The following is a 16,279-nucleotide window of genomic DNA, read 5'->3' on the forward strand; positions in this document are numbered from 1 at the left end:
GACCGAATTTGCATGCCCTGCTGTAAATTTTGACCGGTTGATGAAAAACAAGCTTATGCGGATTCTACACATTTAAACAATACAGATGTTATCTAGAATTATTTATTCATTTATTAATCAATTATCATTTTGACTTATATCTTTTCTTTATTTAAAGGCTGAAATGTGAGGTTTACCTTTTTATTATTTGAACATTTACATTAGATATTTCAACATGCTATTAAACTGTTGTCAGTCAAGTTGTCATTTAAAATCCGAACATCATTGGTAATGTTATTGTTTTAGTGATTATGCAAACAAAAATAGGCAAACCAACGCTCTCCATTGACTTTGTATAGCGGGAAGCTGCCTCCTTGTCATTTCTGACTTATAACAAAAACAGAACAATGCCTAAAAGCTGTTGTGCGACAAGGTGTACAGTAAAGAAGCTAAAAAACCCAGAACTATGTTTTTATAAGCTGTCAACCCAAAAAACGAGCGTTTAAGGACACAAATAGTTGTAGATGCCAGGGTATTTCACATTAGGCCATTCAGTTGGATCATTTCTCAAACAAAAAGAAGGTAAGGAAAAGGGGCACTGACATAGACCAATACAATTTAGTTTCTCAATATATCTCCTCCTCTCAGGTTCGCATAGGGTGGTGAAATAATCCTTTGACATGGTTAAAAATAATGAATGTTTCCTGACGCCGATTACGTTTCCCGCCAGTGGCCATAGTTCTCAGAGTAATATGACACATTGTGCTCTACTTTTGTGTCCTTAAAAGGGTCATATGATGCTGCTAAAAAGAACATTATTTTGTGTATTAATGAATGTTTCCTGTCGCCGATTACGTTTCCCGCCAGTGGCCATAGTTCTCAGAGTAATATGACACATTGTGCTCTACTTTTGTGTCCTTAAATGCTCGTTTTTTGGGTCGACAGCTTATAAAAACGTAGTTCTGGGTTTTTTAGCTTGTTTACTGTACACCTTGTCACATCGCAGCTTTTAGACATCGTTCTGTTTTTTGTTATACCTGTTTGGTATAACACCCCCCCGGTGGGCGTGGTTTTCAGATTATGACGCGTGCCGCTCTGTCTCTATAACGAGCTGGAGAATTTAAAGAGGCAGAAGATGTGCAGAAGTGTATTCCAGTCTTTAGGGCGTTTACATTAGTGCATCTAGTTTTTTTATTTGTAAATCATATTAATGTTAAAAAATAATTTAAAGGGGTCATATGATGCTTTTTCAAAGATCATTATTTTGTGTATTTGGTGTAACAGAATATGTTGACATGCTTTAATGTTCAAAAAACACATAATTTTTCAAATACTGTACATTATTGTAGGTCCTCTATGCCCCGCCTCTCTCAAACGCGTTGAACAGTCAATAGCAAATACTTAAACTAATAACAAAACAGTAGCTGATTCAGAAGCGCCAGATTGTCATAGCAATGTCAGAATTACCTCCTCTCCTAGGCTCACGAAACGGTCGTGCATTGCTGTTCTGTTGTAAGTGATCTTAAAGATTCCTAAATGCATCTACTTTCGGAAGGCCAAATAAAGTGCTTTTGCTTTCGCCTAGAAACACACAGCGTCTCTCTGACATGGCTGCTTCAACACTAACTGCGGTTACTGAAACCACGCCTTCTTTCTTTGCGTGCACATTTGGGCGCATTATGCAAATATTTTCACATAGTGAGGTAGATATGTGGGGGCGTGTTAGAACGAGCCGTTTTAGGGGGGCGTGGCAGAGTCTTAACTTTGATAAAGAATATCTCTTTGGTTTTGAGACTTTAGTCTTTGCAACTTCAGGGATCTTATCTATGCACAATCAGCTTGTAACACTCCAAAGAGAAAGGAAAACTTGAAATCGCATCATATGACCCCTTTAAGGGGGTTTACAGTATTTTGTGAATCAGTGTATAATATGTCTGCGATATTTAATACGTTCAGAGTTTATTTTGAGTCTTATTATCATGGTAATATCCAGCCCTATTCAGAACAAGTCAGAAATGACAAGGAGGCAGCTTCCCGCAATACAAAGTCAATGGAGAGCATTGGATTGTTTTCCATCCCGGTGGGCGTGGTTTTCAGATTATGACGCGTGCCGCTCTGTCTCTATAACGAGCTGGAGAATTTAAACCGGCAGAAGCTGTGCAGAAGTGTATTCCAGCCTTTAGGGCGTTTACATTAGTGCATCTAGTTTTTTTATGTTTATGTTAAAAAGTTATTTAAGGGGGTTTACAGTATTTTGTGAATCGGTGTATAATATGTCTGCGATATTTAATACGTTCAGAGTTTATTTTGAGTCTTATTATCATGGTAATATCCAGCCCTATTCAGAACAAACACTCAGAAAGACCCTCCCTGACCTGATGGATATTCGGTTGATGGTTCTCACACTCTATGGCCTTGTATTCACATGTGATAGATGAAAGTTTCATTAAAGGGATTCACGTACTTACTTACAGTATTCTGACTTAGAACTAATAGAAGTTTCCGTAGAAAAAGCAAACATTCTTAGCTATGGTATGGTAACAGACAAAAGGTTTGTTTAATAAGTAGTTTTAATAGCTAGAAATAAACTAAAATACGAAAAAGGTTAGTTTGGCAGCAAGGACTTCTGATCTCTCTTCTTGTGAAAGAGAATAACCACTTGTCAACACAAACAACAAGTTAGCCAAGCCCACAAAAGGCAGCAGTAGGATGTGGTCAAAACAAACCCATATGAATGAAGTCCTTTGATTGTACGGTATGGTCTCTGTTCACTTTTTACTGTAGAAGTCCATTCATATGTAAATGATGTCGTTCATTTGCATATATTCTTCTCAATTTATGCAGGGATTATGCTGAGATGAATACTAAAATAGACTGGTTTTGGATAAGCCTGTGGCAACATTTCTCTTGCTAAAAGTGAATCTGCATAATGACTTAAGGATAATAATTCAAGTTATGTGAATAAAGTCTCTAAATATAAAATATTTGCATATACATTTAGAAATATATGGGAAATTGTTAATAAAAGGGTTGGCTTTGGCGTCTTTGAGCATGTGACACATATTCCCTTTAGTGTGTTTATCTTTTTTGCCCATCCAGGGTAGCCTTCAACCAATAAAGAGGCCATTAGCCAAGTTGATCCAGAAAAGGGGCCTCAGCAGCCCGGCTGTCCCAGATTGAGATCCATCATTTAGGCAGATGCCTGTGCCTTTAGTCCTTCATCCAGCCAATCAGAGAATAAATAGCGGCCTGTATCAGATTACTTATGCTGACCAGCATCTCTCCTCCATCTCTGTTGATTCTGTCATGATACGAATGACTCAGCAGTACCAAATCACAGTTTTCTTCAGTTCTGTGAGACCAGGATGTTACCCAAAGCATCCTTCTGAGCTATTGGGAAGTCTAATTATGCCAAGGGGCCAGAGCTACAAGCCAGCATTTAAAGCAAACAAACTTTTATTATTTAAATTAAAATAAATAAATATTCATATTTAAAAATTATTATATAAAAATGTAATATTAGTATATTAAAAATAATAATATTTATTATATAAAAATATTTATTTAAATTATTTTATATATATTATTTTTATATATATATTTTATATACTATTTTATGTTATAATATTTCTTATAATATTTTCAAATCTTTTCCCCCCACCTTCCTGTCCTCACACACTTTCCTAATCAACAAAAGTGGCTTGAGGCCAAAGGAATAAAAATAACAAATCTGAGACCTATTATGAAAATTTATGTAAAAATGAAGAGACGTAATTGAATTTTTCATTAGTTTGTCTTGATTCAGCTAATTTGACCAGAATGTTAATAGCCTGAATTCGGGGACAACATCTGTTGGTTAATTCATTCAGTCATAAATCATGCATTATTGCCAGAGAAAATGTGTTGAACATGCAATGATTAGAATCGATGTTTGTGCTATGCAAATGTGTAATTTAGACAGACTATACATGACTGCACATCTCCACCATATGAGAGCACAGACATGAATCTAGACTTTGTCTTTGTTACATCTCATACTCTCGTTTTAAAAGGCACAGATGCCAGTGTCTACTATGTTTTTTCACAGATTCTTATGTTCGAGAATAGCTAAAGGTCAAGCTGATTGCATGGCAACAGGAAATGTGATTGACAGTTTCCATTTAAGACAGTGTCACTGTCACTCTCTCTATACTGCAATTGACTGGTTCAGATTTTTCCAAAGGGCGCTTGAGCACATACTGTCACCATAGCAGCTCTCAGACATGCTGTGCACATTGTCTGAAATACTGAAATGTGGTAAATCTACTTGTCTTTACTTGGGTATTGAGGGAGTCTTCCCTTTTCTTCAGCCAGAAAATGTGTTAATAGGCCCTTGAATTTCTTTACTCACTTCTGTCATTATTTTGATTTTGATTGTTTTATTTTGTTCTGTTCTGTGTTGTTTTGTGTTTGTTTTGTTCTGTTCTGTTCTGTTTTGTGTTTGTTTTGTTCTGTTCTGTTCTGTTCTGTTCTGTTTTGTTTTGTTTTGTTCTGCTTTGTTTTTTTGTTTTGTTTCGGGTCATGACCCACAACACTTGATCTTATTGAGTTACTTTTTATTTTCCTATCCATACATTTTGACTAATGTGAGCTTTAATTTTTGAAACCATATTCTGCTTTTAATCCGTGTCCAAGCAACTGACCTCTACTGTAGATCGCTGCCTAAACTGTATCTAGGAAACCAGTCCTGTGCATCACAGAGAAACATGATGTCGATTCCAGATCGTGGTATAAGTGATACTCTTGGTACATGTGATATCCAGAAGAACCAGTCGCTATCTTGAATGTTTGAATCCTTCACCTTGAGATAAATCTTTGGCTTTACAGACTCATGCTTTTTCTCTCTTTCTCTTTAGCTGTATGATGCCGTCAAGGTTTCTGAGCTCATGAATTATGCAAAGCAGAGCCCATTTCCCTGACACAGCCTGCTACACAGCAGAATTACTCAGATAGCACTCTCTATACCTACTGGCAGGAACAACCGATGCTAGTTCACTTCTCTGACACATTATATACTCCTCCTTCCTCACTGAAAACTTTACACAGCCTGATTCTGCTCATATTCTTGCTTTACTTGGGTATATATTGTAAAAACATTGCAGTCACTCATCCATCATAATCACGATGTGTTTTACAGTGGGTGTGATTCCTGTGTAAACATATTTATGCTACATGCCAAGGTTGGGAAACACACCTTTCATGTTATAGCTTCTAAAAGGAATCTCAATCAGTTGAAGTAATGCAAAAGTAGCACAGTATTGCAACGTTACATTCTCCAATGCTGATTATTTAATTTAATTTAATGTAATTTTTTATTTTATGAAGAGCATTGCATTTTTAAAATCACATAATGTTTTAACCCATCTGAAAATATGTGCTTCATTAATTTCCATTCAGTGCACGCATAAAGCTGAACAATAAAACAAAAGGCTTTCTGGAGCAAGAAAGGTGTGTTTTTTTTGTTTTTTTTTTGTTTTTTGGATCTTAACCCACCTCTGAGGAGCCAGACAGCAGGCTGTGTAATTTTGTGCTTCAGCCATGTGCATTGACATCCATATGTCAGTGCTGAGGGTGCTGCCATCACAGCATTCCCGTCTCTTCCAGCTGAGCGCCCTCACATGTCTCTGAGTATGTCAGGATGATCTGAGGCCATGCGAACTGTCCGTCTCCACCACGGATTCCCTAATAAAGATCTTGCCATCTATTTGTGCTTTTACTAGCATAAAAGGTCATTGTTGTTCTATTTGTTTTCTCTTTCAGTCTTGCTGGCTAATCGTGGATGCCCCTGTATGTTTGAATGATCACATTGAGTGCGAATCACAAGGCCCAGTTGCTTTGACCTGGAGCGGAAGGATTTTCATGTAACACACCCTGCCATGGATATGAAGAGGAGTTGCACGCTCTGTGGAGGAGCTGTGATGCTGCTGCTGCTGGGTCACATGACCACTGCATTAGAAGTGCCTCTAGACCGTGAGTATTGCACAGTGAAAGAAAATTAAATCTGATGTGATGTCATAAATCCCACTAATGTAGATATAATTTGACAGAAGTGCACAAAAAAAATCTAGTTTTCTACCTAACCTATTTTAAAATGAGAAAGTGATTCACATGTGATTCTGAAGACATTTTTAGACAAGATTAGAAATAAAATTAAAGATTCTCAGAATTTCAAAATTCAGCTATTAAAATGGAAATAAAGTAGAGTATGTTACTGTGAGTCCTCGCAGTACGTTTCTCTTTTCTCAGCTTCTGCTGCTCTCTAGAGAAGTGTTTCACATTTACATACTGACAGTGTGTTAAGTCAGCATTACTACTGTGTAAGCAGAATATACATGGACTTTTAGGAGCATTGGTCACCCTTTTGCTTTCTCCTTCCATCTTTCTATTTCTATCACTCACTCTTTGGCTGTGATAATCAACTCTATGAATATATGAGATATATAATATATGAGATATATGAGAAAATTATAATATATAATTGATATATTATATATATATAATATATTTTATATAATTGTATATTTTATAATTTATATAAAATTATATTATATAAATTTAATAGAATATATAATACTAATACTGTTAATACTGTTATTTAGCAATAACGCATGAAGTTGTTCAAAAGATTACAAATTTGTTGTTCAAATAAATGCTGTTCTTTTAAAATACATATTCATCAATATATATTATATTCAAAATATATCATTAATTCAAATAATCCTTAAAAAATGATCACGGTTTCCAGAAATAAATTAAGCAGCAGAATATCAACATTGATAATAAGACATGTTTCTTGAGCACCAAATCAGAATAATGATTTCCGAATGATCATGTGACACTGAAGACTGGTGTAATGATGGTAAAAATTCAGCTTTGCCATCACAGGAATTTCATACATTTTAACATGTATATAAAAAATTGAAAATAGTTATTTTAACTGTAATAATATTTTAAAATACTACTATTTTTACTGTATTTTTGATCAAATAAATGCAGCCTTGGTGAGCACAAGAGACGTCTTTCAAAAAACATTCAAAAATCTTACTGACTCCAAACAGTAAGGTTTAAGAGCTTTTCAAAGGAAAAGCACTTAAGACCACCAGAAGGAATGATTATTCATGTTTAAACACATGGGTAAAGAATGAAGCACATTTTTAGGATAAAGTAGTGCTAAGATTCAACTCCATCTTATTGTACAATCCCGAATTCTGAAATCTTCTATAGTCTATAATGTCTATAATGCATGAAGCACCATTGTCAGGGTGGTAAAATCAATGTATCATTGACAAACAATCAGCATCATCAGAACTTCATTAGGAGAATGAAATGGCATGAGAGTTGCATGATGGGTAATGAATGCCCAACACACCCCCGGAAGTTTCACTGAGGGAACCTGCTTTTGTTTGATCTTCTCTTCTCTCTTCTTCTCTTACACTAATTTGAACTCTTTTACTCTCTGCTTATGTATTTCCTGATTCATTTGGACAAAAAAGCTAAAGTTCTGGAGGGATGTAAGTCTGGGCACTTTTGCTGTGAAATTTATTGTGAATTAGGTCTACTTTAACTTGTGTCTTTTGCTTTCTTCATTTTGAAGTGTTTATGGGTTTGATGTGAATATTAACATATTTTATCCTTTATTTAACATTAATCACCCAAATATAAAGCTATATGTAAATTATAGCAATGATCTGTCATGCCAACAAGAACTTCCATGACAGTTTGTGTGCATGCTGCATGCTCTTTGGTTGTTCGTCTCTCTGGGTTTGGTTACACTGATAAACTAAAGCTGGGCACTTTTATATTTTTAGATATTTTCTTGCAGAATCAGTTTCTGCAAAGGTGGTGCATCTGTGCTGGTTTGTGCCAAGGTGTGTGTGTGTGTGTGTGTGGGAAATAGAGATGCTTGTCTTCATGCTGGTTTCTGTGCTTCAGTGCCTCAGCCTCCCACAATAACTCATCAGTCCCTCAAGGATTACATCATCGACCCTCGGGAGAACATCGTTATCCACTGCGAGGCGAAAGGAAAGCCTCATCCCAGGTGGGTGTCACTTTGAATCACCATGGTTACCGCTACTGCAGATTCCACTGCTGTGGATGGATGCTTGGCGCTTAACACCTACCAAAGTCTTCCTGAAAATTTGCTGAAAATGTACTCACCCTCTGTCTATCCATGATGTAGGTGAGTTTGTTTCTTCATTGAAACAGGTTTGTAGAAGTTTAGCATTTTATCACTTGCTCACCAATGAATCCTCTGCAGTGAATGGGTGCCGTCAGAATGAGAGTCCAAACAGCTGATAAAAACATCACAATAATCCACAAGTAATCCACACGACTCCAGTCCATCAGTTAATGTCTTGTGACACAAAATCTGTAATAAACAAGTCCATCATGAAGAGGTTTTTAACTTCAAACCTTAAAATACGAGTTCTCTATCCATAATATTGCTTTCTCCAGTGAAAAAGTCATTTCATCTGAATCAGGAGAGAAATATGCACAGATTAAGCACCGTTTACAAGCGAAAACAGTCCAAAACAGCTCTAAACAAATATGTTGGTGGATTTTGATGTGAGAGGACTACAGGGGATGCACTTTTCCACCAGAAGAAGCATTATTATGGATTAGGGGTTCATATTTTGCACAGAAGGAAAGGTTTATTAAGTTGAAATGCCTTAATGATGTATTTATTTCTTACAAGCATGCTGCTTTTCACTTCACAAGACATTAATTCAACAACTGGAGTCATGTGAATTACTTGATGTTTTTATAAGATGTAATGTGAAATTTGTGTAATAATTTGATTAATGCAAAATTCCTTCAAATCTGTAGTAAGAGACTCATTTACATCTTGGATGCCCTGAGAGTCAGTAAATTTCTGTACATTTTCATTTTTGGGTCATAAAAACATCCTAAAATTATAGCATAAAGTGACTTGTGTACAATGATGTAAGTCTTTTGAAATCATACAACAGCATTATGTGAAGAACAGACTGTAGTTTAACTTGTTTAAGATATAACGGCATTAATTTTGGACTGTTTCTCACACAACAACACTATTGTAAGGCTTCAGATGACTAGAAATATAGCACAAAAGTCATATGGACCACTTTTGTGATGCTTTATTTGTCCTTTATTTTGGAGTTTTTCCAGTGTAAATCAACAGTTTCTTGTATGGAAAAGAGCAGCTTGAACATTCTGCCAAATTTCTCCTTTCACGTTTCTCGTTAAAAAGATCTGAATGACTTACAAGGGTGGGTAGATATTCAAAAAGTTAAGGAATTAACTTTATTGACAAGTGATGATTGATTAGTGTTGTTGTAAATGAAAAAAAAAATCGATTGTAATGTCACTGTGCATGCATGTTGTCGTAATTGATTTTCTATTTTCACTCTTCTCAATCTAGCTTTTCATGGACACGTAATGGCACTCATTTCGATGTGGAAAAGGATTCCAAAGTTATCATGAAGCCCAACTCAGGCACTCTGGTCATTGACATCAGCGGAGAGAAGGCAGAGGCGTATGAGGGTGTTTACCAGTGCATCGCCCGCAACGAGCACGGCTCTGCCATGTCCAATAACATTGTCATCCGTCAGTCAAGTAAGACAGACACATCTAATTAGAATAATTTGCCACAGGACTGTTTTGTTCATGTTTTTGGAGTCACCTCCTGTCAGTTTTTTTTTTATTATTATTGAGGGCCCAATTCTGTTTCATAGGGTCCCCCTTGTGGTCAAAGGAGAAAATTGAACCAATCACGGTGCAGAGGGGAATGTCTCTAGTGCTGCAGTGCAGACCCCCGGCTGGCCTGCCTCCTCCAATCATCTTCTGGATGGATAACAGTAAGATATATCACATATATCCACATAGATTTGTGACAGTAACACACCACACATGTCAGTCTTGCACGTTCTAGTGTAAGCACCCACTGAATGTCTGATTTGGTTATGTTTTCATATACTTTACATGGCAACCCAAGTATGTAAAAATCCCTGCTCTGTTTAGCAGGTTTAGCTTATTGTTATTTTATGGTCCCTCTTTTATTGGCAAATAGTGTTCACAATGAACTTATACTGTATGCTTACTACTAAGCATACTACTCGAGTAAAGGCCAAAAATCAACTAAAAAACACATACTCTGTTTTGTCTCAGATTTCCAGAGACTTCCCCAAAACAGTCGTGTATCCCAGGCTTTAAACGGAGACCTGTATTTCTGCAACGTGCTTATGGAAGACACCAGAAACGACTACATCTGCTACGCCCGCTTCCCACACACTCAAACTATCCAACAGAAACAGCCCATCAATGTCAACGTGCTGGACAGTAGGTGTTTTTAGTCTGCTGATACAAATAGAGTCACCAATTTTTGTTCCAAACAAGCATCTGTGTAAATCAGTTTTTTAAATAGATTTTAAATGGAATAGGACTCTGCCTTTTTATGTTGAATTAGGCTTGCACAATATATACAGATTCATATTTATATGTTATTATTAGGGCTGTCAATCTATGAAAAAAAGTTTGAAGTTTAATTATATAATAAGTTTATTAATTTACTAAATTAATACACAAAAAATTGCATATATCTGTATTTGCCCCAAGAAAAGCCCCACCTTTCTTGATAAGACATTAAATATTGTGTGAAGCAGTGAAAAATTCCTTATTGCAGAATTTATGCGTACATTTTTAATAATTTTATTTAGTTTGTTTTAATGTATTTTTATTTAATCCCCCCCCCTTTATAAATAAAAAATACAATGATTTGGTACAGTAATTTGTAAAAAATAATAACACTTTGACAGCCATAGTGAGTATTAAAGTGACAGTGTCACATTGTCCCTTTTATTTTTAAATGCCTCTTCAGTTTTTTCCTGCTCTGTCTAGACCCGTAAATGTCAAAGCATTGCATGCTGATTATTTTCTGTTGTATTCCAGTTGAAGCTATGAATGACACTGTGTTGGCAGCTTTTTTGAATGGCTCAGATTTTTGGGGTGGTGAGTGCTAGCAGAACTTCTCCAAGTGAACCCAGCCTTCATCCCTCCCATCACTTGTGTTTCCACCTAACCAGGAATAGCTCATTACCTATTATATCACCTATAACCAGAAATATAACCCACTTCTCTAGAATCCCAACCCTGACCTCAAACAACTTCATCTTTATGAAGGTCTCATGCTTTACTGCACTTGGTATTAATATCCATTTAATTGCATCTTCTTAATGAAAACTGATTTTGTCAGATTTAACAAAAGGACTGAAGCCAGCACTACAGGAGTTGACTATCATTGGCATTGTGTAACAAAATTTCCAAGATTACTGTATATGAATGGTAATCAGTCCTTTTTCATTGTTTTAATTGTCTAATTAACATTTCGGCAGTGTCTACACATCTACTGGTTACTAAACTTTCTCCTTTCCCTGTTTTAAACTGAATACATGTATTAGTGTTGCATATTACATTCCGTATGCAACACTGTATAAGGTACTATAAAATATCTCACTAAAACATTGTTCATTTCTATTATATTTTTCATTTGGATCCTTCCATTCTCTTTTAAATGCCATCCAAAAGAAGCAATGGAAGGATAAAATTATTGTCATTCAATATGAGGTTCACTTGATAAAAGACATAAGGGCAATTTTTTAGACGTCCCTATAAGTTTTCCATTTATAGTGTCAAATTTGACCAGCAATATGCTGTTTGTACACCTCTAGTTTTATCTACCTCGTTCGTGTGTGGTTTTGCACACCAAAACAGGATCTTTTTCCCCTCTCATAAGTCCTGGGCAATAGCTGGCTGGTTATAAAATATGTCTGATTGTGGCCTATCTATGTTCTAGACAGTCCATCTGGGGAGAGAGCACCCACTTTCATGAACCCACCAGGAACGCACAGTACCACCATGGTTCTGAAAGGAGACACGTTGCAGCTGGAATGCATCGCTGATGGCCTGTAAGTAGGAGGAAGTGGAAAAATGGCTTTCTCTTGAGTCGAAGAATGGCTAATGTGCATCTTACTGTGCTGTTTGGGTTTTTTTGTAACCATGTCCGTTTCTTCTTGTGATTGGGGTCAGATTGCATCAATAGATTTGCATAAACAGTTCAAAAGTGTTTGACTTTATTGTGTTTTTCAGTCCAACGCCAGATATCTCCTGGAGCAAGGTGAACGGGGACCTGCCAAGCGGCCGTTTTTCAGTTCACAGTTTCCAGAAAACTCTGAAGATAACGGAGGTGACAGAAGCGGATGGGGGAGATTACCGCTGTTTAGCCAAGAATCGCCTGGGGAGCAACCATCACATCATCACTGTAGTGGTCAGAGGTCTGTCACAGGACGTCTTTTCATCTGTCACATCTCAAAAATCTTGTTTAGTCACATCATTCACTGACCCCGGGATGCCATCCTGAACTGTTCATGGACTTGAGCTGATCTGAAAGACCCTTTGTGTTTCCTGTTACTCAGAAAATACTGGCTGGTTTGCCAGATATCTTAAAATATATGATGAAATAATTCTAATCTGTTGCATAGGAAGCAGTCTAAATTCCAATTTTTAAATTTTAAATTCCAATTATGTCTGTTTGATTTGAAAACTTTCCTTTTATCTCCACAGCGGCTCCCTTTTGGATCAGTGCCCCTCAGAACCTCATCTTGGCCCCGAAAGAATCTGGAATGCTCACCTGCCGGGCAGAAGGCAACCCTAAACCCACGGTCACATGGTCTGTCAACGGAATTCCCATTGAAAGTATGTAAAGCCCACTCACTTTTATCTATAACCACTTTCCGTGAACTTTATGTAGCTTTTCCAGTATCTAGCTACTATTTTCAACAAATATTTTTATATTGATATATAGGAAGTTCTGATTTATTGTTAATCAGTTTGTTTGTACAGTGCCTGTAAATAAAATGATTCTATAAAATGATCCAATAATCCTATGTTTGTTTTTATACCATAATATTTATTTAAATGTTGCTTATCACTTGCATAAACTAAGTGTTTTTATTTATTTGCCGATTTTTTGTTGTTGTATTGTTTCTGTTTAAGTTTATGCTTTCACTCTAATTAATTTTATTGTTTTTGTGCCAGTGGGAAATATTAAATATATGAACATATGAAATATATGAACTGCTCTGATTAAATTATAAATTATATCATCTGATATATTTAAAATAATGTAGTTTGCTCATTTTTGTTAGTAGCTTGTAGCACATCTAATTCTTTTTTAAGAAGAATGGTTTGATTATAGTTTAATTAGGAGTATAATTATGATGTGATTCCTTGATAGACTCACATAAGGACCCCAGTCGGAAAATCGAAAATGGCAATATCATCCTCAGTGATGTTCAGACCGGCTCAAGCTCTGTTTACCAGTGCAACGCCTCCAATGAGTACGGTTACCTGCTGGCCAATGCCTTTGTCAGTGTCTTGGGTATGTTAGTGTATATGCATTTCTATTCTATTCTATTCTATATTTTTCAGTTATGTATGGTAAATTACATATATTACATTACATTTCAGCTGAACCTCCAAGGGTGCTGACTCCTCCAAATCATGTGTACTCAGTCGTCACTAACAGTAGGGCTCTGTTAGACTGTGCTTCGTTTGGCTCGCCACTTCCAAAGATCACATGGTGAGATATTATTTTATTTTTTATTTGTTTCATTCTTTTTAAGTTTGCCTCTAATATCCAAACATGTTTACTGTGAGTTTATGTTGCATGGTGATTATGCTTCTGTTATCTGCAGGTTTAAAGACAGTCAGAGCATAGTGGATGGCGACTCGTACATCATTCATAAAAACAATACCTTAGAGATCAATGTGGCTCGGCCACTAAACAGTGGCAAATACACCTGCATTGCCTCAAACAGTCTTGGAAACAAAGAAAATCATGTTTACCTGGAAGTGAAAGGTGAGTGAAAACTTAATTTAATTTGTTTTGGTTAAATCTGTGTATTTGTAATATGCTAAGTGAATGAATAGTAGTAGTAGTAGTAGTAGTATGATGGGAAATATGGGGGAAATGAGCAAGATTTATGTTGTTTTCTTTCCGCAGAGGCTACACGGATCATCAGACAGCCTGGGTATAAAGTGGTCCAGAGAAACAGCATGGCTGTGTTTGAGTGTAAAGTCAAACATGACCCCTCTCTCTTTCCCTCCATGATATGGCTCAAAGACAATATGGAGCTTCCCGACGACACTCGGTATGACCTGCTACCACTGCTGCAATTTTTGTTCAAATATAAGCACCATCTGAAGCAGGGGTTAGCACCTGAGGCACTGTGCTTGATACAAGCGAGGGAGATTGTTTAATGTTTTATTTTGTTTATTTTAGAATTAAATTTTAAAATAAAATAATTTGCAGATGGAGCAGTTGGGTATTTGTTTCTTTATTGGCATTTTTCCTATTTGAAAAGAAATACACTACTGTAAGTTGTTTGGGGTCAGTAAGATTTTTTCTTCCTTTTAAAAAAATAAAAGAATGTAATACTTTAATTCAGCAAGGAAGCATTAATTTGATCAAAAATGACAGTAAAGATTTTTATGTTGTTACAAAAGATTTATATTTCAAATAAATGCTGTTCCTTTTTATTTATCAAATAATCCTGAAAACAAATGGATCAGTATCAAACAAAAAATAAATAAATAAATAAATTGTATAGCAAAAATATAGCAGTACAACTGTTTTCAATGTTGATAGTAGTAGTAGAAATAATAATAATAATAATAAAAACGTTTCCTGAGCACCAAATCAGTAATGATATGTGACACTGAAGACTGAAGTAATGGCTTCCATCACAGGAATAAATTATATTTTAAAATGTTTTAAAATAGAAAATGGTTATTTTAAATTAAAATATTTAACAATATTATTGTTTTACTGTATTTTTTTTTTAATAAATGAAGCCTTGGTGAGCATAAGAGTAATTTTAAAAAATATTTTTAAAAAACTTACCAACCCCAAACTTTTGAACAGTAGAGTACTGTATATACAGTATACAAGAGAAAAATTTGGAAAATTAAAATAAAAATCCATTCACAAAAAAGCACTTTTGATCTAAATGTTAACTTATGAGGTTTGAGAAAAGTAAAAATAACGAAGTCTCAGTTTATTTGCTCTGAAAGGTGGCCTGACTAGCAGGTGTGTGTTTGTGTGTGTAGATTTGAGGTGGGCTCTGACAGCCTGACTATACATGACGTGAGAGAGGACGATGAGGGCAACTACACCTGCATCAGAAACACCACCCTTGACCAAGATTCAGCCAGCGCCATGCTCACAGTAGTCGGTACGCTCAGTTTATACATCACTCTTAACACTCTCACCTGCTTCAGGCAGTCATTTTCTCAGAAACTGTACATTATACAATGGCTTCCTAGATTTTTATATGGGTGCTGTTGTACAGTTGAATATATACTTTTTGTATAATTAACTTTTGACTTCCTCAAACCTGCTTTCCTTGTCAGAGGCCACACCAACGCCACCTATAATAATGGGTAAAATGCACTTCTTTCAGTTCCCAAACCGGTCCCAAAACCATTTGATGCATTTGTATTTTTGCTTTTTTTGTTTATCCCTCATCACCTTCCTGATATGTGCTTATGAATGTGCTTTGTGGATGTTTCCCATTGATACATAAACTGTTAAAGGCAATTTTGGTTTTTAGTTTTCGCAAATGAGGCAGCTCACTAAACTTTTCCTGACCTCGTTTGGAAATAAAGACCTGTGTGGTTTCAGCTTTACCAACAGACTCTCATGGCAATTTGTGACTAATTTACATTTTGATGAGTTAGCAGCAAATTCGTACAATCTCATGTTTATGTATTCATCTGCTTACACCCCACTGAGTTTAGTTCAGTGGTTCACCTTGATGCTTATTTTTTCTACAAATTTTGTGTTTTTGTACGACTCAGATCGTACAAATTCATACGAATTTGCCACGAATTCTCTAAAATGTAAACTAAATACGTTTTCTCATGAGATTGGTTTGACACTTTAAAATCGTGCCTTTAACAGAATGTCACATTTCCGTCTGTGACATATTTTTTTAAGTTGGTGGTATATTCTTTTTTTTTTTATTATTTGGGCTTGTGTTGCATGTTTCTAATGTCTGGTGTAATTGAGCTGGATGGAGTTTTGTGTCTCATAAAATCTGGTTTTCCAGAGCAACCAGACCCGCCCACAGACCTGGAGCTGACAGACCAACGAGAGCGCAGTGTTCAGCTTACATGGACCCCTGGTGATGAAAACAATAGTCCTCTTCAATGTGAGTTCTTTGAT

At 36.0% G+C, this 16,279-nt stretch overlaps 1 protein-coding gene across 8 annotated transcripts in view; it reads left to right on the plus strand.

Moving 5' to 3' along the window:
- LOC107725579 (neuronal cell adhesion molecule-like) overlaps positions 1-16,279 on the plus strand; it is a 64,609-nt gene that overhangs the window by 38,575 nt on the left and 9,755 nt on the right. For 3 of the 8 annotated variants that reach the window (XM_016534877.1, XM_016534885.1, XM_016534879.1), the window contains exons 3-19: positions 5,779-5,988; positions 7,512-7,529; positions 7,951-8,056; positions 9,419-9,612; positions 9,732-9,854; positions 10,165-10,335; positions 10,945-11,004; positions 11,849-11,960; positions 12,142-12,326; positions 12,616-12,747; positions 13,289-13,432; positions 13,522-13,633; positions 13,749-13,912; positions 14,057-14,204; positions 15,163-15,287; positions 15,466-15,495; positions 16,164-16,265. In XM_016534877.1, the coding sequence (XP_016390363.1) occupies positions 5,895-5,988; positions 7,512-7,529; positions 7,951-8,056; positions 9,419-9,612; positions 9,732-9,854; positions 10,165-10,335; positions 10,945-11,004; positions 11,849-11,960; positions 12,142-12,326; positions 12,616-12,747; positions 13,289-13,432; positions 13,522-13,633; positions 13,749-13,912; positions 14,057-14,204; positions 15,163-15,287; positions 15,466-15,495; positions 16,164-16,265 (2,020 nt within the window). In that variant the 5' untranslated portion in view covers positions 5,779-5,894. The remainder of the gene's footprint in view (positions 1-5,778; positions 5,989-7,511; positions 7,530-7,950; positions 8,057-9,418; positions 9,613-9,731; positions 9,855-10,164; positions 10,336-10,944; positions 11,005-11,848; positions 11,961-12,141; positions 12,327-12,615; positions 12,748-13,288; positions 13,433-13,521; positions 13,634-13,748; positions 13,913-14,056; positions 14,205-15,162; positions 15,288-15,465; positions 15,496-16,163; positions 16,266-16,279) is intronic. The other 5 variants (XM_016534880.1, XM_016534881.1, XM_016534883.1 and 2 more) reach the window with 5 other exon arrangements.

The sequence above is a fragment of the Sinocyclocheilus rhinocerous genome, unplaced genomic scaffold (assembly GCF_001515625.1).
Source record: "Sinocyclocheilus rhinocerous isolate Xijiao unplaced genomic scaffold, SAMN03320098_v1.1 scaffold153, whole genome shotgun sequence".
NCBI classification, from domain to species: domain Eukaryota; kingdom Metazoa; phylum Chordata; class Actinopteri; order Cypriniformes; family Cyprinidae; genus Sinocyclocheilus; species Sinocyclocheilus rhinocerous.